Source organism: Budorcas taxicolor, chromosome 6 (genome assembly GCF_023091745.1).
Source record: "Budorcas taxicolor isolate Tak-1 chromosome 6, Takin1.1, whole genome shotgun sequence".
NCBI lineage: Eukaryota > Metazoa > Chordata > Mammalia > Artiodactyla > Bovidae > Budorcas > Budorcas taxicolor.
The window spans coordinates 103,651,318-103,677,701 of NC_068915.1; the positions used below are offsets into that span (position 1 = coordinate 103,651,318).

The 26,384-nt window shown below is 48.3% G+C and overlaps 1 protein-coding gene across 1 annotated transcript in view; it reads right to left on the reverse strand.

Moving 5' to 3' along the window:
• The window catches only part of STK32B (serine/threonine kinase 32B), a 383,198-nt gene that overhangs the window by 20,398 nt on the left and 336,416 nt on the right, over window positions 1-26,384 (reverse strand). Inside the window, exons 7-11 of the mRNA XM_052642065.1 lie at window positions 18,004-18,107; window positions 9,105-9,221; window positions 5,213-5,338; window positions 3,165-3,296; window positions 80-144 (exon numbers count right to left, since the gene is read on the reverse strand). Coding sequence (XP_052498025.1) covers window positions 80-144; window positions 3,165-3,296; window positions 5,213-5,338; window positions 9,105-9,221; window positions 18,004-18,107 — 544 coding nt within the window. The remainder of the gene's footprint in view (window positions 1-79; window positions 145-3,164; window positions 3,297-5,212; window positions 5,339-9,104; window positions 9,222-18,003; window positions 18,108-26,384) is intronic.

Sequence of the window (26,384 nt, forward strand, 5' to 3'; positions counted from 1 at the left end):
CTGGGGGCCCTGATTCACCCAGGGAGCCCATCTGTCCCTTGAAAGGGCTCCGCCCAGTGGATCCCAGTAGCAGACTTACTTCTCTCTGTTGAATACGATGAATTCCTTCCGCACAGTCTCCAAGCACTGCTGGAGGTGTCCATTCTGTCAAAGAGCACAGAGAGGGGACAGTAAGTGATGAAGCATCCTCCCGGGAGTGAGGACGACCAGATACTGATCTAAATGGGACACTTCCGGCTGGGGACAAGCTAAGCTGCTGGAACAGCCCTGACTGTACAGGTGACAGTGTCATGGGGAGGTAAGGGCTGACAGAAGAAGATGCTTTTCTACATTTTAAGCCATTAAATGCAATGCCAAAGTTCTGTTAAAATGGGCTATGAGTTGAGTTTGTTTGTTTGTTTGTTTACATTTTGGCCACATGGAATGTGAAATCTTAGTTCTCTGACCAGGGATCAAATCTGCACCCCACTGTGGTGGGAACACAGTCTTAACCCCTAGACCACCAGGGAAGTCTCTGGAATATGAACTGAAAATCAGGACCCTGGTTTCCTGACCACTTGAACGTTCATGAGGCCTGATTAAGCAGCAGAGTGGGGGAGGGGGAATTCAAGGCCATCACGCAAAGGTGCTCATTCTCCTCAGGAACAGGAGCCAAGGACCACGGTCTCACAAATGCTTCGTAACACACATCTCAGAGCTGCCTGGATGCAGGATGGACATGCACGTGTCTGCAGGACCCCCACCCTCTGTGGGCTGATATGAACGCCCACCCAGCCTTCCCCTGGCCAACTTCTGCATTAGTGTGCTGGGACTAATTAGCCACAATACTTTTAGGGGCTACAGAGATTTCTTTTGAAATAAGCTGAAGAGAATGAACTTTTAACACTGAACGTTACATTCGTTTTCATACCAGTGGAATCATAAATTGTAATGTTTAATATATTTTGAGGGAGGAAGGGAAAGTTGTGGGTTGAACTGTGTCCTCCAAAAAGATGTGTTGTGGAAACAATCTAAATGTGCATTGACAGATGAATGGATAAAGAAGATGTGGTGTGTATGTACAATGGAGAACTGCTCAGCCATAAAAGAAGGAAACAATCCCATGTGCAGCAACATGGATGGACCCAGAGATTATCATACTGAGTGAGGTCAGCCAGAAAGAGAAAGACAAATTCCATGTGATACTAGTTTGTTGTTGTTGCTGATTAGTCAGTCATGACTGACTTTTGCAACCTCATGGACTGTCAGCCTCCTCTGTCCTTGGGATTCTCTGGGCAAGAATAATTGGAATGGGTTGCCATTCCCTTCTCCAGGGGATCTTTTTGACCCAGGGATCAATCCCGAGTCTCCTACACTGCAGGCAGTTTATTGCTGAGTCACCAGGGAAGCCCATGATATTACTTAAGTGGAATTATTATTTTTATTATTAATAATAACTATTATTTTAAGTGGAATCTAAAATATGACACAAATGAACTTCCTTACGAAAAAGAAACAGACTCACAAGACACAGAGAGCAGACCTGTGATTGCCAAGGGGGTGGAGGTCGGGGAGGGAAGGATTGGGAGGTTATGGTTAGCAGGTGCAAACTATTAAATACAGAATGGATAAACCACAAGTTTCTATTGTATAGCACAGCAGGAACTATATTCAATATCCTGTGATAAATTGCAATGGAAAAGAATGCAGAAAAGAATGTATATATTCTTGTAACTGAATCACTCAGCTGTAGGGCAGACATTAACACAACATTGCGAATCACTATACTTCAATAAAAATAAATGAATTGAAAAAGACACGTTGAAGTCCTAACGCCATATACTGGTCAATATGACCTTATTTGGAAACAAGGTCTTTGCAGATGGAACTAGTTAAGATGAGGTCAACCTGGAGCAAAGGGTGGGGGTTCCTAAATTTGATAACAGGTGTCTTTAAAAGAGGACTGTGTGAAGACAGACAGACACAGAGAGGAAAATGCCTTGTGAAGACGGAGGAAGAAATGAGTGATGTGGCTACGAGCCAAGAGGTGTCAGGGGCTGTAGGCCACCGCCAGAAGCTGTAAGAGGCAAGGAAGGAGCCTCCTGAGAGCCTTTGAGAAAGCACAGCTCTGTTAATACCTTGATTCTGAACTTCCAGTCTGTAGAATTGTGAGTGAACACATTTCAGTTGTTCCAGATCAGTGTGTGATACTGTGTGATGGTAGCCTAGAAAATTAATACAAGGACCCACAAAGGGTGGCCTTGGGTGCCTCCACAGTATAACACCTTTGCAGAGGGTGTGGGAAAAAAAGAATGACTTTTTTTCTTTCCCTTTTCTGAGAACAAAGAAGATAAAGAGAACAGTGAGCAGGCCTGAACATTCCTAGTTTTTTTGCTCCTAATTCTGCATGTCTGTAACTAAGTTTGCTTCACTCCTATTTTCCTTTGACTCTATGCTAATACATCCTGTTTCTGGTATTTACCCATACAACACCCTTCTCCTTGTAGTTACATATCAGAAAGAAGGCCGCAAGGCCACTGAACTGCTAGACTCAATCACTGGGTTACTGATGCCAGCCTATGACTGTCTTTGAAACAACGCAAGAGGAAGCAATCAAGATCCTAACACATTGGTACTTCATCACCAACTCCTGACTTCGATCTTATATAAGCTCCTGGATGCCTCATGGAGGTGGGGGCGGGGGCACAGTTCTTGGAGGCACGAGCCTACTGTATTCTCCTTTCTGCCAGCTGAGAACTAAATCCACCTTTCTATTACCTCCAGACTCTGTCTCGTATTTTTTTTTTAGCTTCAGTGGGCAGAGAAGGCCAAGAATATGGCCAGTAACAGGTGCTGGGCTCTACTGGGCGCAGCACTGAAGTCACTTGGAATCGTTCTTGGGTTCTTGATCAGAGATACAGAGATTCCTGCACTAGGAACCATGCTAACATGAATGATGGCAGCAATAATGTATAGACTCAAGCGATGCTCTCATAGCATTCTGCTCTGAAAGATCACTTGTTTGATGGAGGCATTTGATTGACTGCAAACAAAGGCATTTGGGAGGGTGAAGTGACATGCTACCCTCCCCGCCCACCCACCGTGTGGCTAAGAAGCAGCTCAATCACATTCACTGGACTGTAGGGTCCCTCTCTGTCAGGGTCTGCTCCCAAGGCAGCGCTCACCAGAGGACAGCTGTCCTTTGAGCCATCTTTGGATCTGTTCTTTGCCAACCTCTTCTTCTTTTTATGAAGTGGTTTGGATTCAAGAATCATCTCTTCAAGTTCAAATGTGGGATCGCAGTTCAGTCTCCCTTTCTGAAAGGAAGTGGAAAAGGAAACAGGGTTTGCCTTGGTTCTGCATCACTGACTTGTATTTTCATTCATTCCTTCATTCAGTCACTCATTCAACAAGTAACAGTGAGCTACTCCTAGGGGATGAAAGAAAGTGGTGAAAGTGTTAGTCACGCAGTCGTGTCTAATTCTTTGTGACCCCATGGACTGTAGCCCACCAGGCTCCTCTGTCCATAGAGTTCTCCAGGCAAGAATACTGGAGTGGGTTGCCATTCCTTTCTGCAGGGGATCTTTCCAACCCAGAGACTGAACCTGGGTCGCCTCCATTGCAGGCAGACTTTATACCATATGAGCCACCAGGGGAGTCCCCCCAGGGGACATATCTGCTCATTGCTGTCCTGATGATGAACACTGACATATTCTCACTGCACATGTCATTCATTTATCCCTATAATCCCCACCCACCTGTTAATATCTACATGTTTCCTTCATCTTATGTGTGTTCATTTCACGAGATTGGGTTCAGTTTACCAATCTGGTACTTCCACATATTTTCTCATACCCTCCTCCTCACGTCATTACTACTTTTTCTATTAATGTAAATATCATTTTTAACAAATCCATTTAAAGATGCCATTTCTGGCCAAAAAGTGAAAGTGAAAGTTGCTCAGTCGTGTCTGACTCTTTGCAACCCCATGGACGGTAGCCTGCCAGGCTCCTTTGTCCATGAAATTATCCAGGCAAGAATACTAGGGTGGGTAGCCTTTCCCTTCTCCAGGGGATCTTCCCGACCCAGGGATTAAACCCAGGTCTCCTGCATGGCAGGTGGATTCTTTACCATCTGAGACACCAAATCTACCCAATTCTCCATCCTGTCTGCCAACTGCCCTGCAGCTGAAGCCAGTTGACCCTTGGGCCTGTGGTCATCCTTGGGAGCCTCCGGGCTAGCTCCTCAGCCTCCTTCCTGTTGGTCTCCTTCCATTCATTCTCAGCACCCACCTGCCCACTCAATGGTGTAAACCTCACAGTTTTACCTCCCTGCCAAGTGCACTCCAGCGTTTAGAGGACACAGTCCAAAACCCTTGTCATGATCTCCGGAAGTCTCCAGGGTGTAGACTGTGGTCCCTTCCACCCTCATTCCCTACTCTTTTCTTCTATCTTACTCTGCTCCAGCTATAAAGCCTTTTCACTGTTCTTTGAAAGCTTTTTGCTGCCTGGAGGTGCATGATCTTGATATTCCCTCTGCCTGGAAAATTCCACCCTATCTTTACAAGCTTGGTTCCTTCACTTGGTTCGGATCTCTGCACCTCTACCTAAAAGCAGCCCCTGCCTCCTTCTCCTTCACCCCGTTCTCTCTCTGTCTTCCTAGCTCATTCTGTGTGTAGGAATTGGCATCACTGCCTGGTGTCACGTTACACAGTTACTGGTGAATCACTGTCTTCCTCTCATGAGTTCGAGTAAGCTCCAGGAGCTGGTGATGGACAGGGAAGCCTGGTGTGCTGCAGGCCATGGGGTCGCAAAGAGTCGGAGATGACTGAGCAACTGAACTGAACTGAGCCTGCTGTCACATTATACATTTACTGGTGACTCCCTGTCTTCCTCTACCCAACAGGCAGCTTGTGAAAGGGTGGCTCATTGGCTCCCATTACCCTGCTCTCACCCACCCAGGGCCTGGATCTGTGGACATCGCAGATGTGATTTAACAAGAAAGAGGAGACTCTGTGCCCCTGAGGACCCACTACAGGGAGGGAAGCCACCCAAATGGACCGCACAAATCAGGTCCAAATCCACGCCAAATCTCAGTGAAAGGTGACTCCTTTGGAGCTCAAATGATGTGGCCAGCAAACCCCCTCCCCGCTGCCAGCTTCCAGGGTATTCCTAAGCACCCAGGAGGGAGACCCTGCACAGGGCTGGATGTCATAGGACAGGACCTCACTCACATTGGGCACAAAGCCGGGCGTCAGTGCCTTCTCCAACACCGCATCCCAGTTCATGTTGGCCAAATAGGGTGAGCTCTGGATGTCACCAAGGCTGGACAGGCGGCTCTCAGGGTCCTTGGTCAAGAGCTGCAGGCAATGAACAAACATATGCAGTTGGGCAGGACTGAGGTTCACAGAGCCTCCGAAGGTGGAGTCGTGGGAAAATGAAGGTGCCTCTGCTTCCACGTCCCATGAATGTTGTGCCCTGTCTGGGCTGCTTGTGTTGAAGCGTTGTATATGCTCAGTTGCTAAGTCAGGCCCGACTCTTTGTGACCCCATGGACTGTAGCCTGCCAGACTTCTCTGTCCATGGGATTTTTCCAGGCAAGAATACTGGAGTGGGTTGCCATTTCCTTCTCCAGGGGATCTTTGTGACCCTGGGATCGAACCCACATCCCTGCGTTTCCTGCATTGGAAGGTGGGTTCCTGACCACTGAGCCACCAGGGCTGCTTACTGAAGTGTCACCTATGCTTATACACGTTTACAGTCAGGGAGGAACTGAGAGGCCAGGCTGCTTCCCCAAGGTCAACCAGAAAGGGGCTTTTGGGGACTAGTTTTCAGCTGCCATGCTCCCCTCAAGGACTCTCAACCTGTGATGTGCTACCTGCCAATGAGGTCTGCAGAGGCTTCCAATTAAAAATAAAAAGAACTATCCATCTTGTTTTAGGACGTTCAGCTTGGTAATGGGATGCACAAAAGCATAATAAAAATTTCCCCTGGACAGCTATGAGGTGACCTCTGCAGCCTGATGGAGTAGTCTCTTTTGTAGCCAAGATTTCATTTTTAGCTTCTCCTCAAACAGAGTTTCTGCTAATAAGGGGTGATGCAGTAAAAGGAAAAAAAAATTAGCTGTACCGTACTACCTTGCATCCAGAGGTGTTTTCAGGTTTCAAAACACTAGCTTTGTCTGATGCTAAGAACACTGAGGCTACAAATGAAAGATAGGACCCAGCCCTGGGACAGCCACTCGGTAGCCATGTAGCTTCAGAGGAGCTGCTGACTGAGACAAGCATGAATGGTAATTCTTCCACTTCTGGTTCATGATTAAGATGAGACCCAAAGTGGGTTGGTGAGGACCTGGGACACCTCTTGGCAGGATGGCATGCCCAGATGCTGGCAGGTAGGGGCTGGAATCAGGACCCCGTCACCAGGTGGCTCTCACCATCACTCCAACTAGTAGGCTGGACACCTGGCAGGTCCTACCTGCTGATAATGGGGGCCTCTCTCTAGGAGCTGCCCCCAAAAAAGACAGGTGCAGATTTAAACAGAGATGCTATTTCAATGCCTGGGGGCAAAGTTTATGGTTTAGGGTAGAAGCTAGTTCTCTGACTCCCTGGGTGTGCGGGAGGCAGTGTTGGCAGGTGGGTAGGGCTTCTGGGTGATTCCAATCAGCAGTTGAGGTTAAGGACCACTGATGTCTAAAATCCAGGAGCTCAATCTCCCCTTATGCAATTTAACTAATGCGTAATTCCCTAAGTCGTCTACAGCAGGGGTCCCCAGCCTCCAGGATCTAATGCTTGATGATCTGATGTGGAGCTGAAGTAATGATAGTGGAAATAAAGTGCACAATAAAGGTAATGTGCTTGCATCATCCCCAAACCATCCCTCTATGCCCAGGTCCATGGAAAAACTGTCTTCCATGAAACTGATCCCTGGTGCCAACAAGGTTGGGGACTGCTAATCTGCAACAGTGGAAGGATTAGGAACTGACATCTGGAGTTCAGAGAATGAATGACTGTGTTAGTTGCTCTTTGCGATCCCTTAGACTGTAGCCCGCCAGGCTCCTCTGTCCACGGGATTTTTCAGGCAAAGAGTTCAGAGAGCTTAGACTCAAGTCCTCTGCTGCTCTCTAACAGCCTTGTGGGCTTGAGTGAATAATTTTGCTTTTCTAAGCCTCAGTTTTCCCATCTCTAGTATGGGGTAATAACAGGGCTCCTCTCGAAGGGCCTATAAGGACTAAATGAGCAGATTATATAAGACAACACTCCCCCAACGAGCACTGGCTGCCATCCTCACAGTTCCTTCATTAAAGGTAATTGGTGTCCGCTGAGCACACACACACACACCTGCCGACCACATGCAAGACTCAACTCTGTGTCTTGGAGGATTCTGAGCGAGTTTAGCCAAATGCCAGCTGCTGAAGGAGGGCATCAAAACCCACTGCCGATGCCAAACTGGAGCTTATCAGAACAAAAACAACGGGGCCCACCCTGCCGTTTCTGATTCAGCAGGTCTGTGGTGGAGCCTAAGAAACCGCATTTCCAACATATTCTCCCAGGTGATGCTGGTCCAGGGACCATACTTGGAGACCCACTACTTTATTCTACTAGTAAGAATTCCAGATTTTCAAGCTGGATTTAGAAAAGGCAGAAGAGTCAGAGATCAAATTGCCAATATCCACTGGATCATCAAAAAAAGCAAGAGAGTTCCAGAAAAACATCTACTTTTGCTTTATTGACTATGTCAAAGCCTTCAACTGTATGGATCACAATAAACTGGAAAATTCTTCAAGAGATGGGAACACCAGACCACCTTACCTGTCTTCTGAGAAATCTGCATGCAGGTCAAGAAGCAATGGTTAAACTGGACGAGGAACAACAGACTGTTTCCAAACTGGGAAAGGAGTATGTCAAGGCTGTATATCGTCACCCTGCTTATTTAACTTATATGCAGAGTACATCATGTGAAATGGTGGGCTGGATGAAGCACAAGCTGGAATCAAGATTGCGGGGAAAAATATCAATAACCTCAGATATGCAGATGACACCACCCTTACAGCAGAAAGTGAAGAAGTAAAGAGCCTCTTGATGAAAGTGAAAGAGGAGAGTGAAAAAGTTGGCTTAAAGCTCAACATTCAGAAAACTAAGATCATGGCATCCAGTCCCATCACTTCATGGCAAATAGATGGGGAACAATGGAAACAGTGACAGATTTTGTTTTGGGGGGCTCTAAAGTCACTGCAGATGGTGAAATTAAAAGATACTTGCTCCTTGGAAGGAAAGTTATGACCAACCTAGACAGTATATTAAAAAGCAGAGATATTACTTTGCCAACAAAGGTTCATCTTGTCAAAGCTATGGTTTTTCCAGTAGTCATGTATGGATATGAGAGTTGGACTATAAAGAAAGCTGAGTGCTGAAAAATTGATGCTTTTGAACTGTGGTGTTGGAGAAGACTCTTGAGGGTCCCTTGGACTGCAAAGAGATCCAACCAGTCAATCCTAAAGGAAATCAGTCCTGAATATTCCTTGGAAGGACTGATGCTGAAGCTGAAACTCCAATACTTTGGCAACCTGATGGGAAGAACTGACTCATTGGAAAAGACCCTGATGCTGGGAAAGATTGAAGGCAGGAGAAGGGGATGACAGAGGATGGGATGGTTGGATGGCATCACGGACTCAATGGACATGAGTTTGAACAAGCTCCGGGAGTTGGTGATGGACAGGGAAGCCTGGCGTGCTGCGGTTCATGGGGTTGCAGAGTCGGACATGACTGAGTAACTGAACTGAACTGAACAATTCCTAGGAAGTCAGGAGATACCCAATTTCTTAAAGCTCAGTGAGTTAAAAGATGATTTGTAAAAATTTTAAAGAACCATATGCATTAAATATTTCTAATTGTTAGAAGTTGGTAGCAGGGTGAAAAAAGTCTGAGGGCTTTGTCATCCCAGATTTGACTTCAGGCCACACCCCTCTGTCCAGCGGCTTTGTGATCTTGAAGTGAGATGGTGAGAGCACTGGTATTTTCACCACTGTCCCTCCATTCATCCTCTCGTTCCTTAGTCAGCTGGTCTGTTTGTTTCTGCACTGAATGACCAGCTCCCTGGCAAGGTAGACAGGCGGCTACCCCCTTACCTTCTTTAGCAGGGTGACCATGCCCTTGCACCACATGGAAGAGTAGTGGACGCGCTCCACCTTGAACATGTTAAGGATCTCATCGATGGGTGTGGCCGAGTGGATTTCATATGGTCTCTGCAACAAGGGACAACAGACAGCATCAGACAGCCATCCACATGGTTAAAACAGACACAGAGAACAGACCTGCGGCTGCCAAGGGAGACGGGGGTAGGGGAGGGATGGATTGAGAGTTTGGTGTTAGAAGATGCAAACTATTACATATAGAGTGGAGAAACAACAAGGTCCTACTCTATAGCACTGGTAACTATATTCAGTATCCCATGATAAACCATAATGGAAAAGAATGTATGTATCTCTATCTACCTGTATCTATGTCTATATCTGTGTAACTGAATCACTTTGCTGTACAGCAGAAATTAAGACAACATTATAAATAAATTAGAGTTCAATAATAAAACTTTGGCCACCTGATGCAAAGAGCTAACTCATTGGAAAAGACCCTGATGCTGGGAAAGATTGAGGGCAGGAGGAAAAGGGGACGACAGAGGATGAGAGGGTTGGATGGCATCACTGACTCAAAGGATGGGAGTCTGAGCAAACTCTGAGAGATACTGAAGGACAGGGAAGCCTGGCGTGTGGCTGCAGTCCATGGGGTCACAAAGAGTTGGACATGATTTAGTGACTGAAAAACAAAAATAAATAATATATTAAAAAACTGTGTCATTACAAGGGGTGGTTTATTCTTTCCCTGCAGGTAACAGTGGGTGTTCCAATTACATGGCTGAGCAGGTGGCCTCGACCCCTATGTCAACAGTGACTAGTGCAGGAACCCAGTGGGTGGGTGTTCTCTTACAGGCCCAGAAGGGTCAGTGATTGGTGAGGTCACATAGCCAGGAAGCGGCAGAGGCAGGACCCATACCCTACAGCCTAACCCCAAGGTCTCTGTTCCAGACCTAGGCCTGCAGAGAGGAGTAGGTCTCACCATCCACAGCCCCCCACCCACAGGCGGGCTTGGCTGCATCTTCTCTGCCCTGGCTGAACTGCCCCACGAGTGAGCAGGGCAGGAATCACCAGATCTGGGTCTGGTTGGGCAATGGAGGCAGGGAGGCTGGGCCATTTCCACCTGCCATCCTTTCTCCTGCACCAGAAGGATGCCTAAGCCCTGTTAGCCAATTCCCCAACACGGCAGAGCACTGAACTTTCTGACACGTTCTCTTGACACTGGAGTGGGCAGATTTCTCTCTTTTTTTTTGGCCTCCAAGCACCTCTCAAAGCTTGGAAAGGCTCCTTTGACTTGGACCTTGGGGAAGTGGCTTGGATAGTGTCTGAACAGTAACTGACTCCCTCAACCCCTCCCACTCAAGAACAGCTCTTTCAGAGCCTCTTCTTCACCCTCCACCTGGCTGTGTGCTCCAGGAATCTTCCAGTTTCCATCAGGGTCACATGACCCAGGGCTGGAGCAGGCAACTGTTTCCTAAGTGTGTGTGTTTCAATGACCAAACTGATCCTGGAGAAATCTGGAGGAATGAGCTCATTGTTAATCCACATGACCTTGGTTGACCAGTATGGAGTTTCTGCGAAGAGGTGGAGGGCGCTCCTGGTAGGTGGGATTACATAACCTCCATCCCTGTGTCCTCAGGGCACCGAGTAGTATCTGTTGCCCAGCAGGTCCCAGAGCAGAAGAACCACAAAGATGATGGTCAGATCATCCAGAGTTGCTGATGGAACATGGACCGTGAACCTAAACACCGTGCTGGGGTCCCATGGTGCAAAAAGGGCCAGCTCCAACCTCATGGAACTTGGATTACCATGGGGCTGCAGCAATTGGAGAGGTCAGCCCAGAAAAGGGAGGTGATCCTGAGCCCTGGTTGGGATACAATTCCCCAGAAGGAAGTGTCTGTATCTCTACCAAGTGGGCACCCTGCCCCGGGGAAGATGCCTGCCGACCTGGGTGCACCTGTGCCTTCTGATATATCCACCCAGAAAGGGGCTTCTTCCTGACTGGCTGCCTCCTCTTTCATCTGTTTCACTGAATTGGGAATCTCCCTTCCGCCCAATAGGGCAAAACCCCAAACTGTGAGCTCTCTGTGTGTGCATGCACATCCGATTCTTTGCGACCCCACGGACTGTAGCCTGTCAGGCTCCTTTGTCCATGGAATTCTCCAGGCAAGAGTACTGGAGTGGGTTGCCATGCCCTGCTCCAGGGGATCTTCCTGACCCAGGGATTGAACCGGGGTCTTCTGCATTGCAGGTGGATTCTTAACCATCTGAGCCACCAGGGAAGCCCGTGGACTCCCTAGAAAGTCTAATTAGCTTGCTACACTAACATTCTTTAAATCTGGCTTCAAACATTTTTGAATTTAATAGGAAGTGGAGTACAGTTTCAGTTTTAAAATTTCCACCCAAGGCTGCTGCCTGCTTTGATGTTGCAGGATCCCTTTGTGTTTCACCAGGAACAACCACCACAATTAGAAATGAGAGTGAATATTCACTGAGAGCATCTGGGACGTGACGCAAAGCTCCCAGCATCTCCATGAGCTGGCTACTGTGAATGTGGCCACCTGGGCCTCCCAGGTGGTGCTAGTGGTAAAGAACCCGCTTGCCAGTGCAGGAGACAGGAGACCTGGGTTCGATCCCTGCATCAGGAAGGTCCTCTGGAGGAGGGCCTGGCAATCCACTCCAGTGTCCTTGCCTGGAGGCTCCAATGGACAGAGGAGCCTGGCAGGCTACAGTCCACAGGGTTGAAAAGAGTTGGGTACAACTGAGGTGACTTAGCACACACACACAATATGACCACTTTACAGCAGATGAGCCAGAGGTCCCAAGCCCCAGAGCTAGGATGTGATGGCATCGACATTAAAGCTCAGGCGGTATCAACCCCCAGCTCACCTCTGAGCACTACTGTCGCAGAGGGGATTGCGTCCCTCAAGCTTGTATGTTCAAGTCCAAATCCCAGCGCCTCAGAAGGTGGCCTTGCTTGGAGATAGGGTGTTTACAGAGGTGATCAAGTTCACACGAGGTCATTAGCAGGGACCCCAATTCAATATGACTGGTGTCCTTGTAAACAGGGGAAATCCTAGAAAAAGGGGACCCTAGGACCCAGGGAGACAGACATAGAGGGGACACCAAGCAAGGAGACACAGGGAGAAGACGGCTATCTATGAGCAAGGAAGGAGCATCTTGATGTGAGGTGTAAAGGGGCAGCTTCCTTCACCGCCCTCAGAAAGAGTCAGCCCTGAAGACACCTTGAGCGTGGACTTCTAGGCCCCAGAGCTGCCAGAGAACAGGCTTCTATTGTTTAAGCCGCCCGGTCTGTCGGACTTGGTCACAACAGCCCGAGCAGACTAGGACCATTACCCTAGCCGTCCTCAGGCAGAGTTCTAGGGAAGGTGTCTGACTTCTCCTCTGTTCGGGGAGGTGTCAGCGCTGTGTAGACCAGACCCCTGGTGTGAGCAGACAGACAGGGTCCCCACCCCCCTCAGCTCCTCATGGAAAACCCAGTGAGGGGTTTCGGGTGTGGGGTGCGTGCTGGGGGGGCCTCTACAGGGTGTGCTGGGCGCACAGAAGGGGTGGAGGGGTGCTGCCTTAGTGCGGGAGGGGGTTCAGGAAACCAGAGTTCAGGCCACCACCCGAAGACCGGCCTTCAGGGGTTGAGATTCTGGTTTTTGAACTCTTCAGGATCGTTTCAGGATCACTTCTTCCCATTTTTTGCCTCTCAAAAGGCCATTTCTCTGACTCCGGTCCAAGCCCCGCCCTTGTAACCCAGCTACTGCAGGTGTCAGGGTGCTGGCTCACCTCTTCATTTTAAAATTTGTGAGACTGAGGCTGAGAGACAAAAAGTGACTTTCCCAGCATCCCAGAGACCCAGATTCTCCTTCATGGCTCTTTCCATCAGAGACCGGAACTCAGGCACCCAACCGGAGAATCAGCCAGCAACAAGTGTACAGACTTCTGTTATCATTTATGCTTCATTCTATTTCCTACTTGGTTATTTCAAGGCATCTATGAATTCTTCTTGCCCCCAGGTCCCCCAAAGAGCCTCTCTCTCTCCCCCCACACTTTTGGAGGGAACCAGACCAATAAAAACAATGATGAGAATAATAGTGACCATAACTGGCCATGAGGCTAATATAGCAGTTAAATACTTTTGGAAACGCATTTGGAACACTGTAACTAAAATCTGCACTGCATCTTGAAGCTCCAGGCTCAGCCTTGATCTGTTTGGGTGGTTGTGGAGACGAGAATATTGTTCAATATTAAGATCAATATTCCATCGACTTGTGGTCACGAGCTCTACTGAGGCTTGGTCTCACTCATTGGTCTTAGGATGTGCTAAGAAAACCGGGTGGTATTTACGAAAGTGAAAGTGTTAGACTCTCAGTTCTATCTGACTCTTTGAAACCCCATGGACTGTAGCCCGCCAGGCTCCACTGTCCATGGAATCCTCCAGGCAAGAATACCAGAGTGGGTAGCCATTCCCTTCTCCAGGGGATCTTCCCATACCCAGGGATCAGACCCGGGACTCCCGCATCGAACCAGGGAAGCCAGCAGTATTTTTAAGGTGATGTAATTACCTGTTCAGCTGGTGAAAGTGATTTTGGCAGCAGGGCACCAGATAGACTCATTATGGAGTGCAAGTGTGTCTATTCCAGGAAACCCAGTTTACAAAAATTCCAATTTACCAAGAAACAGAAGAAGCAGGAAAAGAATGGCCATAGACCTGTTATTTTAACTGCTAGAACTGAGCTGGGCCTTGGGGACCATCTCAACTAATGTTTTTCCCCCAAAATCTTTTTGCTCAAAATCCAAAACATAGAACAGATGCAAGTGAAGAACAGTTCCCCAGGTTGCTTAAACCTCCAGCTGCTGGAGAAACCTTTTTTCCTCTATGAACTGTTGAATCATTCCTGCAGGGTCCTTTACTTTTAGGAAGCACAGCTTGAAAATCCCTTGCCTTATGGAAACTAGAAGGGCAAGGTCAGAGAGTTCATTTCACTCCAGGTTTCTAACTCCTAGCTCAGCGATCTCTCTGCTTCACTGAGGGACAGGAAGGCAGTGTTCAACTCAAGGGCCGCCTTTCTCGCTTTGCTGGGTTAATAAACCAACAGATGCTCGTCTCTGCGGTTGAGCCCACCACTTGGCGTGTATCCGGAGGTTCTTAGTTCTGCTGCAAACTGTAGGACCTCCATGCACATATGTGTGTGTGCTCAGTTGCTTCAGCCACGTCTGACCTTTGCAATCCTATAGACTGTAGTCCACCAGGCTCTTCTGTCCATGGAATCATCCAGGCAAGAATACTGCAGTGGGCAGCCAGTCCCTACTCTGAGGGATATTCCCGACCCAGGGATTGAACCTGGGTCTCCTGCATTGCAGGCAGATTCGTTACCCACTGAGCCACCTGGGAAACCCTAGGACCTCCATAACCCTCCTCTATTCCCCATCACCCCCACCTTCTCTGTCTACTGAACCTTAAGGAGAAATGCTGACTGGAGTCAAAGCCAAGGGTAACACCAGGTGAGGAAGGTGGTTGGGAGGAAGCAGAGAGGGTAGAAGTCTTCATGGTGCCATAGTGTGGGTTTTAGGGCTCTCCCTGCGGCTGCATGCAAAGCACATTTTGCCAGGCCATGGGCACAATGTGGCCTGACATCCAGAATCTCCTTTCGCCCATCCCCTTGATTACTCCGGCAGTGGTTCTCGACTGGGGATAATTTGTCTCCCAAGGGACGTCTGGCCACATTTGGCAACATTTCGGTTGCGGGGGCAATTCCAGCTACTCTCTAGGGGGTAGAGGCCCGGAATGCTGCTAAACACTCTCTAATGTACAAGGTAGCCCCCCACACAAAGTGGTATCCAGACCCAAGCAACCATAGAGCTGAGGCTGAGGAATCCTGTGCTTTGCAACCACCGTTCTTCCCATTTGGTAGAAAAGAAGCAGGCTCAGCTCAGACCATTCAAGAGCTGCAACAAAACTGGAATTCCAGCCCCAAAACATGTGATTCCAAAAACCAGGGATCGAACCTGGGTCTCCTGCATTGCAGGCAGGTTCCTACCCACTGAGAAACCTGGGAAACCTTAGGATCTCCATAACCCTCTGGCTTAAGCACCATGCTGTCCCTTCCACGACTGCACTGCACTTCCTACACAGTGAAGCCAGCACCTCCAGGTGACCTCAGGGTCCTTTCTAGAAAGTCCCCCGACTGTCCTTCTGATTGCTGGTCAGTCTAAGATGCTGCTGTGTCAGCCTCAGCTGCCCTCCTTGGGCAGCACTGTCTCTGTATCCACCTGCCTCTGGATCATCACCACATGAACATTTATGCACCAATCAGAGTCCTCCGTGTGCCAGACACTGCCTAGGCGCTGCCCGCATTTTCTTCCAGAATCGCCTTGGTGACCTCCCTGCCCCCCCTGGCTGGCCTCATCATCCCCGTTTCAGGAAGGAGGAAGCCAGGGCTCAGAGGAGTCAAGTGACCAAAGTAGAATCACAGCTCTCAAGGTGCTCATTTTATTTTGAAGCCCTTGAGGCTTTTTGCCAAGTCATCATCTTTGACTGTTCTAATCCATGTATTTTAAAATAAATTTTGTATTAAGAAACCGCCTACCAGAAAAAAAAAAAAAAAAGGAAGAAACTGCCTACCAATGCAGGAGACACAGGTTTGATCCCTGGGGTGGGACTGTCCCCTGGAGGAGGACATGGCAGCCCACTTGGGTATTCTTGCCTGGAGAATGCTATGGACAGAGGATCCTATTGGACTATAGTCCATGGGGTTACAAGAGGCAGACATGACTTAGGGGCCAAACAACAACAAATGTCTGATTAATAATGTTGAGATAGTTTCAAGTGAATAGCAAAGGGATTCAGCCACACATACACACATATCCATTCTCCCTCAAACTCCCCTTGCATCCAGCCTGCCATAACATTGAGCAGAGCTCCATATGCCATACAAGTAGATCCTTGTTGGTTATCCATTTTAAATACAGCAGTGTGTACATGTGCATTCCAAACTCTCTAACTATCCCTTCCCTCATCCTTCTCTCTGGCAGTCATAAGTTAGTTCTCAAAGTCTGTGAATCTGTGTTTTTTAAGTATGTTAATTTGTATCAGTTCTTTTTTGATTCCACATATGTGATGTCATATGATATTTCTCCTTCTCTGACTTACTTCACTCAGTATGACTATCTCTACTGACCTGTATTCTGACAGAGAATATACTTTCTGCTGGCAAGCAACCAATCACACTTAGGTGAATTGCTTGCCAAGGTCATTTGTATGGCTGATTACATCATAAACAGCATCTGGTGATGCCTGTGTCCTCTGGTTCATATAAATACCATGGGGACCCTCATTTTCCCTCCTTGACTGCGTATATCAAAGAGCCAGTACATGACAAAGGAACTGACAAGGTAAGCCTGAGTGCATGCGTGCTCATTCACTTCAGATGTGTCTGACTCTTTTCGACCCTGTGGACTATAGCCTATTAGGCTCCTCTGTCCAGGGGATTATCCAGAGAAGAATACTAGAGTGGGTTACCATGCCCTCCTCCAGGAGATCTTCCCAACCCAAGGACTGAACCTGAGACTCCTTCATTCTACTTGTGGGGAGAGGGATGTCAAGGGGAAGGGTCTCTTGCGAAGCTCAGCCGTGGATCGGTGGCAGCTCAAGAATCAGGCAGATTCTTTACCCGCTGAGCCACCAGGAAAGCCCATAGGTAAGCCTTAGGTAAGCCTGTGGGAGATAGTTTTCATTCAGTGCCTGAGAAAACTCACAAGATCACATATATTATTTTTTGCATTCTTAAAACACCACGTGCCATAATATGTTTTTTGAGGAACCCAGGGGAAATAATTGAGATCAACAGCAGAGAACAGTTGCTTGAACCACAGGGCGATAATGAATAACACTCACATAGCTTGGATGGTTCTCACACAGCTGTCATCATTCATTCATTCCCCTCCCTCATCACCCTGCACTGGGAGGCCCTACCCTCCAGGGTGCTGACTACCAGCTTAAATATGCAGATGACTGTGGGACAACCTTAAAAGAGCAGCCAGGGATGGGCACTCACTCTCCACAGTTGTGTGCTGGGTGCCAGACCTATACGGCGTCATTGTTGTACTGTTCGGTCACTAAGGTGTGCCCGACTCTTTGATGCTGTAAGGTGACTAATACGAAAGCCGTGTGTCCCAGCTGGGCACATGGATCCTGGGATAACTTCAGTGCCACAGAATAGAATGAAAGGATGTTATTATCCTCATTGTATAAGGGGGAAACCATGGTCCTGAGAGGTTAAGTGGCATCCTTTTCAAATGATATTTGTATAGAGAAAATATGCCTCCAAATTAGTTTGACATAATTCTTCCTGCTAAAATAAAACTGAGTTATTAGTTGCAAAGAGTTCCCTTAGTCATCTTCAGCTATTAAATTTAAATGAAATAAAACAAAAATACGCATTGAATCCCCCACTTTTATAGGACACTGAGCTAAGTATTCGGGGGAAGATTGGGACAAAAATAACAGTAGCAAAAAACAAGCAGGGAAGTCTGATCGGGCATGAGTGCCTGATGTTGTGGGCTGAAATCATGAGATCGGGGTGATTTGGGTGTTTGAGTTGCCACTGATCCGCTGCTGAGCTTAGCAAGAGACCCTTCCCCTCTGCCCACAAGTAGAATGAGGGTCTGGACCAGAAGCTTGTTAAGAGCTTTTTAACACTCAGGACCATGGAGCTGGCACATGGGCCATCAGGACAGACACCCAGGGCTCCTTGCCAGCATGGTGCACCACCCATGGGACATGGCCATCCGACTCTACCCAAGCCTGGTAGGACCTGAGTGCCCCCCCCAACACCCCGCCCAACTTCCACAGTCCCCATGTTCACCACACAGACACACATCTTACCCAGCCCCGCAGCAGCTCGTAGGCCGTGACACCCAGGGACCACCAGTCAACAGGGTAGGAGTACCCAGGGCCTCCGTCCACATACACTTGGAACACTTCCGGCGCTGCCAAAGACAGGACAAAAGACATCACTAGGCATCTCGCTTGACACACATCATGCCCAAGAAGGAGGACACGGGGCCAGGAGCTGGACTGCGGGGCTAGCATTCCATCAACGATGCCATGTAGTTACTGCCGTCTGTAAGTCACAAGCCAGCCTGAGACAAGGTGCAGGCATCACAGGCAACCTCGTGTGACACCTGGGACAGAACACAGACAGGGTGTCCCGAGTGTGCAGCAGAGGGAGGTCTGCTGGGGAGTCAGGGAAAGCAGCGGGGGAGGAGGATTTGGTGGAGCATGAATCATGGTCAGCATGGGGAATAAAGTCTGAGTTAAGAGGAAGAGCCTACACCCGTTACGGAGCAGGACCCGGTGGGGCTCCTGGGCACAAAGACTTTCTGTGCCTGCCGAATCTTTGATGACAGGAAATAGGCTTCACTCAGTGTCTGTGACCTTCCCTTAGCTCCAACCCGTAGTTTCAAACAGATGCAAAGCAAGGATGGGAGGGGATGCAGAGACAAGGGAGGAACAGACAGGAAACAATAATGCGGCCTTGGGGCAGAGTCCTGATCCCCCCCCCAAGCGATATACATAACATTTTTGAGCTCTTCTGCAGATACTAAAACCCCCACCAGGTGGGAGAAATTAAGGGTCTGATGTGCTGTGCTAAGTCGCTTCCATCGTGTCAGATTCTTTGCGACCCTATGGACAGTAGCCCGCCAGGCTCCTCTGTCCATAGGATTCTCCAGGCAAGAAATACGGAAGTGGATTGCCATGCCCTCCTCCAGGGGATCTTTCCAACCCAGGGATTGAACCTGCGCCTCTTACATCTTCTGCATTGGCAGGTGGGTTCTTTACCACTAGCGTCACCTGGGAAGCCCCAAGGGTCTGATGCCCACAAGCAAGTAGACCCCAGACTGGTTAGAACCAGAAGGTGGATGATGCAGACTCTCACTTACCTCACCAATAACCAATCAGAAAAATGTCCATGAGCTTATTATCATCCTCTTTGAACCATTACTATAAGACCCCTCACTACCCCCTCCAGGTGGGGACACACAGCTTTGAGGGCATTTGCTCGCTGTGGCCCCCTTTGCCTGGAAAAGCAATTTGTTGTTGCTGTTGCTGAGTTGTGTCTGACTCTTTGCCACCCCATGGACTGCAGCACACCAGGCTTCCTTGACTTTCACTATCTTCTGCTGCTGCTGCTGCTAAGTTGCTTCAGTCATGTCCGACTCTGTGTGACCCCATAGACAGCAGCCCACCAGGCTCCCCCACGTCCCTGGGATTCTCCAGGCAAGAATGCTGGAGTGGGTTGCCATTTCCTTCTCTGCACTGTCTCCTGGAGTTTGCTCAATTTCATATCCATATCCTCTGCCACCCCTTCTCCTTTTGCCTTCAGTCCTTCCCAGTATCAGGATCTTTTCCAATGAGTTGGCTCTTCACATCAGATGGCCAAAGTACTGGAGCTTCAGCTTTAGCATCAGTCCTTCCAATGAATATTCAGGACTGATTTCCTTTAGAATTGACTGATTTTGATCTCTTTGCTGTCCAAGGGACTCTCAAGAGTCTTGCCCAGCACCACCCATTCAAAAGCATGAATTCTTTGGCACTCAGCCTTCTGGTCCAGCTCTCACATCTGTACATGATAACTGGAAAAATTATAGCTTGGACTATATGGCAATGGCACCCCACTCCAGTATTCTTGCCTGGAAAATCCCATCAGCAGAGGAGCCTGGTGGGTTGCAGTCCATGGGGTCACTAAGAGTCGGACACGACTGAGTGACTCCACTTTCACTTTTCACTTTCATGCATTGGAGAAGGAAATGGCAACCCACTCCAGTGTTCTTGCCTGAAGAATCCCAGGGACGGCAGAGCCTGGTGGGCTGCCGTCTATGGGGTTGCACGGAGTTGGACACGACTGAAGCGACTTAGCAGCATATGGACCTTTGTCAGCAAAGTGATGCCTCTGCTTCCTAATACACTGTCTAGGTTTGTCATAGGTTTACTTCCAAGGACCAAGCACCTTTTAATTTCATGGCTGAAGTCACCATCTGCAGTAACTTTGGAGCCCAAGAAAATAAAATCTGTCATTGTGTCCACTTTTTCCCCTTCTATTTGCCATGAGGTGATGGGATGACAGAGGATGAGATGGCTAGATAGCATCACTGACTTGATGGATGTGAGTCTGAGTGAACTCCAGGAGTTGGTGATGGACAGGGAGGCCTGGCATACTGCTATTCATGGGGTCGCAAAGAGTCGGACATGACTGAGCGACTGAACTGAACTGAACTGATGGGACCTGATGCCATGATCTTAGTTTTTTGAATGTCGAGTTTTAAGCCAGCTTTTTCACTCTCTTCTTTCCCTGTCATTGAGAGGCTCTTTAGTTTCTCTTCACTTTCTTCCCTTAGAGTGCTATCATCTGTATATTGGAGGTTGTGCTATTTCTCCCGGCAATCTTGATTCCAGCTTGTGATTCATCCAGCAAAGCAGTAAAGCTGTTCTTTCCTACTCCACCCACAACTCTGTCCCTGAGATTTAACTTGGTGTTGGGGTACAGAGGCCAGGGGCTGAGAAGCTAGGTAAATGTCAGTCTGCTTTGGCACCAACACCAGGTCAGATGTCCCAACAACCAGAATGGTTAGAGCCCTTGGTGCCTGGTGCCAGTCTCAGGACAACGTTATTTCAGCATAGGTGGGAATCAGTACAAAGTATCCAGAATAAGTAAAGGCACAGAGACAGAAGGCCGATCAGGGGTTGCCAGGGGCTGGTGGGGGGATGGGGCGCAACTGCTCATCCAGTTTCCTCTGGGATGATGAATGTTCTTGAACTAGACAGAGCTGGTGGCTACACAATGTGGTGAATTTACTAAATGCCACTTCATTTGCTTACAAACAGTTCATTTTACGTTATGTGAATTTTACCTCTGTAATAAACCAGTGGAGGGTGGAGCCCCCAGAGGGATGGACCCTCACTCCTCAGGGGGATGCAGCTGTCCTGGGGTCCCCTGAGGTCCTGCTGCTTCCTAAGCTGCTGGGAGGTGGGTTCATCACTGCCTCACTCCCGACTCACCAGGCCAGGAATGCATCTCAAGCTTTAATTGCTCACACTGGCTTCCGGAAAGCCTTGGGAAATGCAGGTCATTTCTAGAAAGTTAATTTACAGATGTAATTCCATTTTACAGGTGTCAGAGCAGCCAAGCTCTGTCATGGGGAACCAGGACATGTTGTGATTAAAAACATCTCAACTCAGTTTTCAGACTGGCATTCAGATGGTGTACGGGCAGGAAGGGCCAGATGAGGCAGATGAGGGTAGACAACGGATGCTTGAATCTGGGCTCTAGATGGGCAGCTGGACACCTGAACCTATTGTTGTTTAGTCACTCAGTCGTGTCTGACTGTGACCCCATGGACTGCAGCATGTCAACCTTTCCTGTCCTTCACCACCATCTCCTGAAGCTTGCTCAAACTCAAGTCCATTGAGACAGTGATGCCATCCAACCATCTTGTCATCTGTCGCCTCCTTCTCCTCCTGCCTTCAATCTTTCCCAGCATCAGGGTCTTTTCCAGTGAGTCAGTTCTTTGCATCAGATGGCCAAAGTATTGGAGCTTCAGCTTCAGCATCAATCCTTCCAATGAATATTCAGGACTGATTTCCTTTAGGATTGACTGGTTTGATCTCCTCACAGTCTAAGGGACTCTCAAGAGTCTTCTCCAGCACCACAGTTCAAAAGCATCAATTCTTCAGCACTCAGCTTTCTCTGTGGTCCAACTCTTATCATCAATGAACCTGACCCTCGGCCAAATTCCAGCTGCCCTCCAGCAACCCACTCCCATTATTTTGTATTCTCCTTTCCTCCTCACGACAACCCCCAGGGTCATATTATCATTTGACATGCTTTCCCGAAGAGGTTCAGAGAGGGACAGCAGAGCACAGCAGAGGAGGAGTGCAGAGCTGAGGTGTGCCTTACATACCGGTCAAATTCCAGTTTGAAGTGAGCTTTGCAGCAGCGTTTGGGTACAAAACCATAATCAGTCTACGTTGAAGATGTAGGGGAAGATGATATTGGGAGTTCGGGGAAATGTCATTTTGGTTTATTTGAGCCTCACCAACTGGTATGTGTGTTGGGGAACAGGAAGAAGGTTGGTGTGATTGCAGTTGGGTTAACACGTTCTCTTTGCTTCAGTTTGTAAAGCATGAGCAATAATAAACAGTCTATTCACAGGGTTCTTATGAGGATTAAGGAAAAATGCTGGCTAAGTGCTAAGCCCAATGCCAGGCTGGTCCATTGTGGGTGCTCTGGAAATATTGGGCATGGTTTTTATTAGTAGAATTGTTATTCAAATGTCCTCTCTTCATCAAACTCAGCTTCTCACTGACCACCCAGTCAGCCTGGGGACTGTCCTAAATTCCAACCTCCTCAGCCTCATGACTCATCAGTCTTCAGACCCTCTGAGCTTGGCATTCTGGGCATCCTTCCATCTGCCCCTTCCTATCCATCCTAAATTAACCTGAATTCAAAGGTGGTAGGTAGTTGTACCTGTTTAGTAAACATCTGGTGAGCGAACATTTGATTTCCTAGCCTCTCAGGGCACTGAGCTGTGCTATTCTGCATCCCACCCTGGGAGCCTGAGGCTGGGCTCCAACTCAAAGGGGCTTCCTTTCCTGCACCCCAATCTGTGTACTTGTCCTTCCCTCTGTGCAAAGGGTTCTGATAAAGAAGGAGACAGTCGTGCTGGCCTGTGCAGAACCAGGACTTTGACAGCTGCTGGCCCAGCCCACATGCTCAGACAGGGCCAGAGGCAGGGACACGCCCAGGACTACAGGAGAGGCTGTGTGTCCAGCTGTCCCCATAAAGCCAAGTCATGTGTGGCTGCCCCAAGCCCATCTGGAATTCATGGTAGAAGCAGCATCTGACCAGTTCTGTCTTGGCTGTCCTGACCAGCCAAGTGACAACTATTTGCAGCCTGTGACTCCACTCCCAGAGAAGGTGACAATCTCCCTTCCCCTGCACACCTGGGGCTGAAAGAACATAAACAACATTTATGTCACAATCCACATGCCACCAAAATGACTGGTGTAGTGCCCTGGAACCAGTGCTTAGAAGTGAGGGCATCATAGAGCGTTAGAACTTGAAGGACAGGTACAAGACACACACCTGTCACCATTATTTCATGTATGAATGAATGAGTGTGGAAACAGTTTGCTAGGTACCATGTTAAGGATTTTACACATATAGCTCCCTTCATCCTCCTGGTCACCCAAAGAACAAGTGCTACAATGATCTTCACATTCCAGATGAGGAGGTAGAGACATGAAGGGGTGTATTTGGGTGAATGAAAGTGAAAATGTTAGTTGCTCCGTCATGTCTGACTCCTTGTGAACCCACGGAATGTAGCCCGCCAGGCTCCTCTGTCCATGGACTTCTCCAGGCAAAAAATACTGGAGTGAGTAGCCATTCTTTTCTCCAGGGGATCTTCCTGATCCAGGGATCCAACCCAGGTCTCCCACATTGCAGGCAGATTCTTTACCACCTGAGCCACCAGGGAAGGTGAATAGTGTCCGCAAAAGAGTATGTCCAAGTACTAACCTCCAGTATTTGTAAACAGGGCCTTATTCAGAAATAGGGACTCTGCAGGTGTAATTAAGGACATCAAGATAAAAATCATCCTGGATTCAGGGTGGACCCTTCCTAGATTGAGTGTCTGATGACTTTATAAGGGAAAGGAGAGAGAGATTTGGGACACAGAGAAGGCCAATGCAGGAGGCACAAGAAACACAGTTTCAATCCCTGGGTTGGGAAGTTCCCCTAGAGTAAGAAATGGCAACCTGCTCCAGTATTCTTGCCTGGAAAATTCCATGGACAGTGGAGCCTGGAGGGCTATAGTCCATGGGGTCGCAAAGAGTCGGACACCATTGAGCACACATCCTTAAAGCACCCTGAACCACAGAAGAAGAAAAAAGAGACACAGAGAGGTAAAGGGGCAAGTTCAGGGCCATCTAGGTGGTGAGTGGAAGAGTGTGGAACGCTGTTCTTACAACTTTCGAGAGGGGACTCATACAGCTGTCCCACTGTTATCACGAGTAAAGAAAGCCAACGCTTTCTTTACAATGCTAAGAGCTGTGTTATCAATGTGCCATTGACTGAGCATCTACTGTGTGCTAGAAGCTCTTCAGGTTTCTTTACCTCTATTATTTACTCCTCAGGGAAGCTAATATTAATGGAGCACTATCTGCAGCTGCACGTGCATGATCTCCTTTAAACCTCAGAAGGACCTTGGGAGGTGAAAATGATCATTATCTCCATCTGAGGAAGCAAAGCTATGGTTTTCCCAGTGGTCATGTATGGATGTGAGAGCTGGAGCATAAAGAAAACTGAGCGCCAAAGAGCTGATGCTTTTGAACTGTGCTGTTGGAGAAAACTCTTGAGAGTCCCTTGAACTGCAAGGAGATCAAACCAGTCCATCCTAAAGGAAATTAGTCCTAAATATTCATTGGAAGGACTGATGCTGAAGCTCCAATACTTTGGCCATCTGATGCAAACTGGCTTCACTGGAAAAGATTGAAGGAAGGAGGGGAAGGAGACGATAGAGGAGGAGATGGTTGTATGGTCTCACTGACTCGATGGACATGAGCTTGAGCAAGCTCTAGGAGTTGGTGATGGAAGGGAAGCCTGGCGTGCTGCATTCCATGGGGTCGCAAAGAGTCGGACACCACTGAACTGAAGAGGAAGCCAGGCTTGGAGAGGTGACAGACCTACCAAGGTCCCAAGCCTCATCGGAAGCCTGGCTTCCCCCATTCTCCAGTGTCATCCAGAATGATGACCGGAGCCTTGCTCTGTCTCCTTCAATATCCAGACATTTCCCACCATGTTATACCACCTGTATGTGTATGCTGAAAAGAAAAATAATGTATCATAAAAAAAAAACGCACACACACACTATATATATGTGAGGCCGTAAAGAACCCGGCTGCCCATACAGGAGACATAGGAGATGCAGGTTTGATATCTGGGTGGGGAAGATCCCCTGGAGGAGGGCAGGCAACCCACTCCAGTATTCTTGCCTGGAGAATCCCACGGACAGAGGAGCCTGTGGGCTATAGTTCACAGGGTTGCAAAGAGTCAGACAAGACTGAAATGACTTAGCATGCAGTATACATGTATCCGCTTTGCATGTCTTATAGTACAAAACCTCTCCAAAGTCAATGCATTAAATCTGCAAATTCAATTGGAACCAAAATCAAGAATGTCTATGAAGGTCTAGGAATGCCAAATTTAGGAAATCAAGGTTTTGACATAATCTGAAAGAATGTGTAGTTTGCTGTTAACATGCTCGTTAATAAAAGTGGCTCTTGAATCACAATGCCCCAGCAGCAGCCTTCCTCGCTACATCTCCAGGGTCCTTCACGGTGCCCTGTGAATGCTGAATGCTCTGTGGATACTTGTGAGCCCGCGAATGAATACCCTGGGCTGACACCAGGCTCCATGGAAGTGGCTTCTCCAGCATGACCCAGTGGCATGAAAAGATCAGCCTACCTCCCATCAACCATTTCTAGCAGCAGCTGAGCAATTCTGCCAATGCAGGTTTTAAATGGAAAGTGAGTCTGGATTCCAAGGGGCATCAGAGAATTGGCCTTCCAGAAAAGCAAGTACATGGGGTGTCGAATGAAAGAGATCGCCTCAAGGCAATGAAAATTTGCCTTTGGTGGGTTTTGCCACCTTTGGCTCACCACGCAGAGTTACTTCCTCATTAGACTAAAAATATGGAAAAACTCCCAGAAACCTCCTAAGTTATAATTATTAGCCTGCTGCTTTAGCTCTATGAATATTCCTGAAGGCTTTGATTGCTGCAGTGGAGTGTGACACGCTATTCAATGTCTAGCTTACAAGTTGACTGGCTTCCAGGATTGGCTTCCACAGGTAATTGTGTCCTTCTGGACTGGGAACATAGAATTACAACATTTCAGCCTAGAGGGGACCTTCAAGGTCATTTCCTTTCTCCCCTACATTTTGTAGGTGAGGAAGCTGAAGCCTATTGGAGGCGTTCCATGGCTTCCAGCCCAGCTGGGACCTGAGCCCAGGCCTCCTGTCCACTGAGCCTCACTTCAGTTTGCACATCCCAGCCAGCAGAATGGCCAGATCTGGACACCTCCACCCAGAAGCCTCACAGGCATGGCATTCTTACTATGTCCAAGCCAAAGGCCCCCTCTCCAACTGCCCCTTCTCCTGGCCTCCCACTCTCTGCTGACGGAATGCTCAATTGCAAGAGTCAGAAATC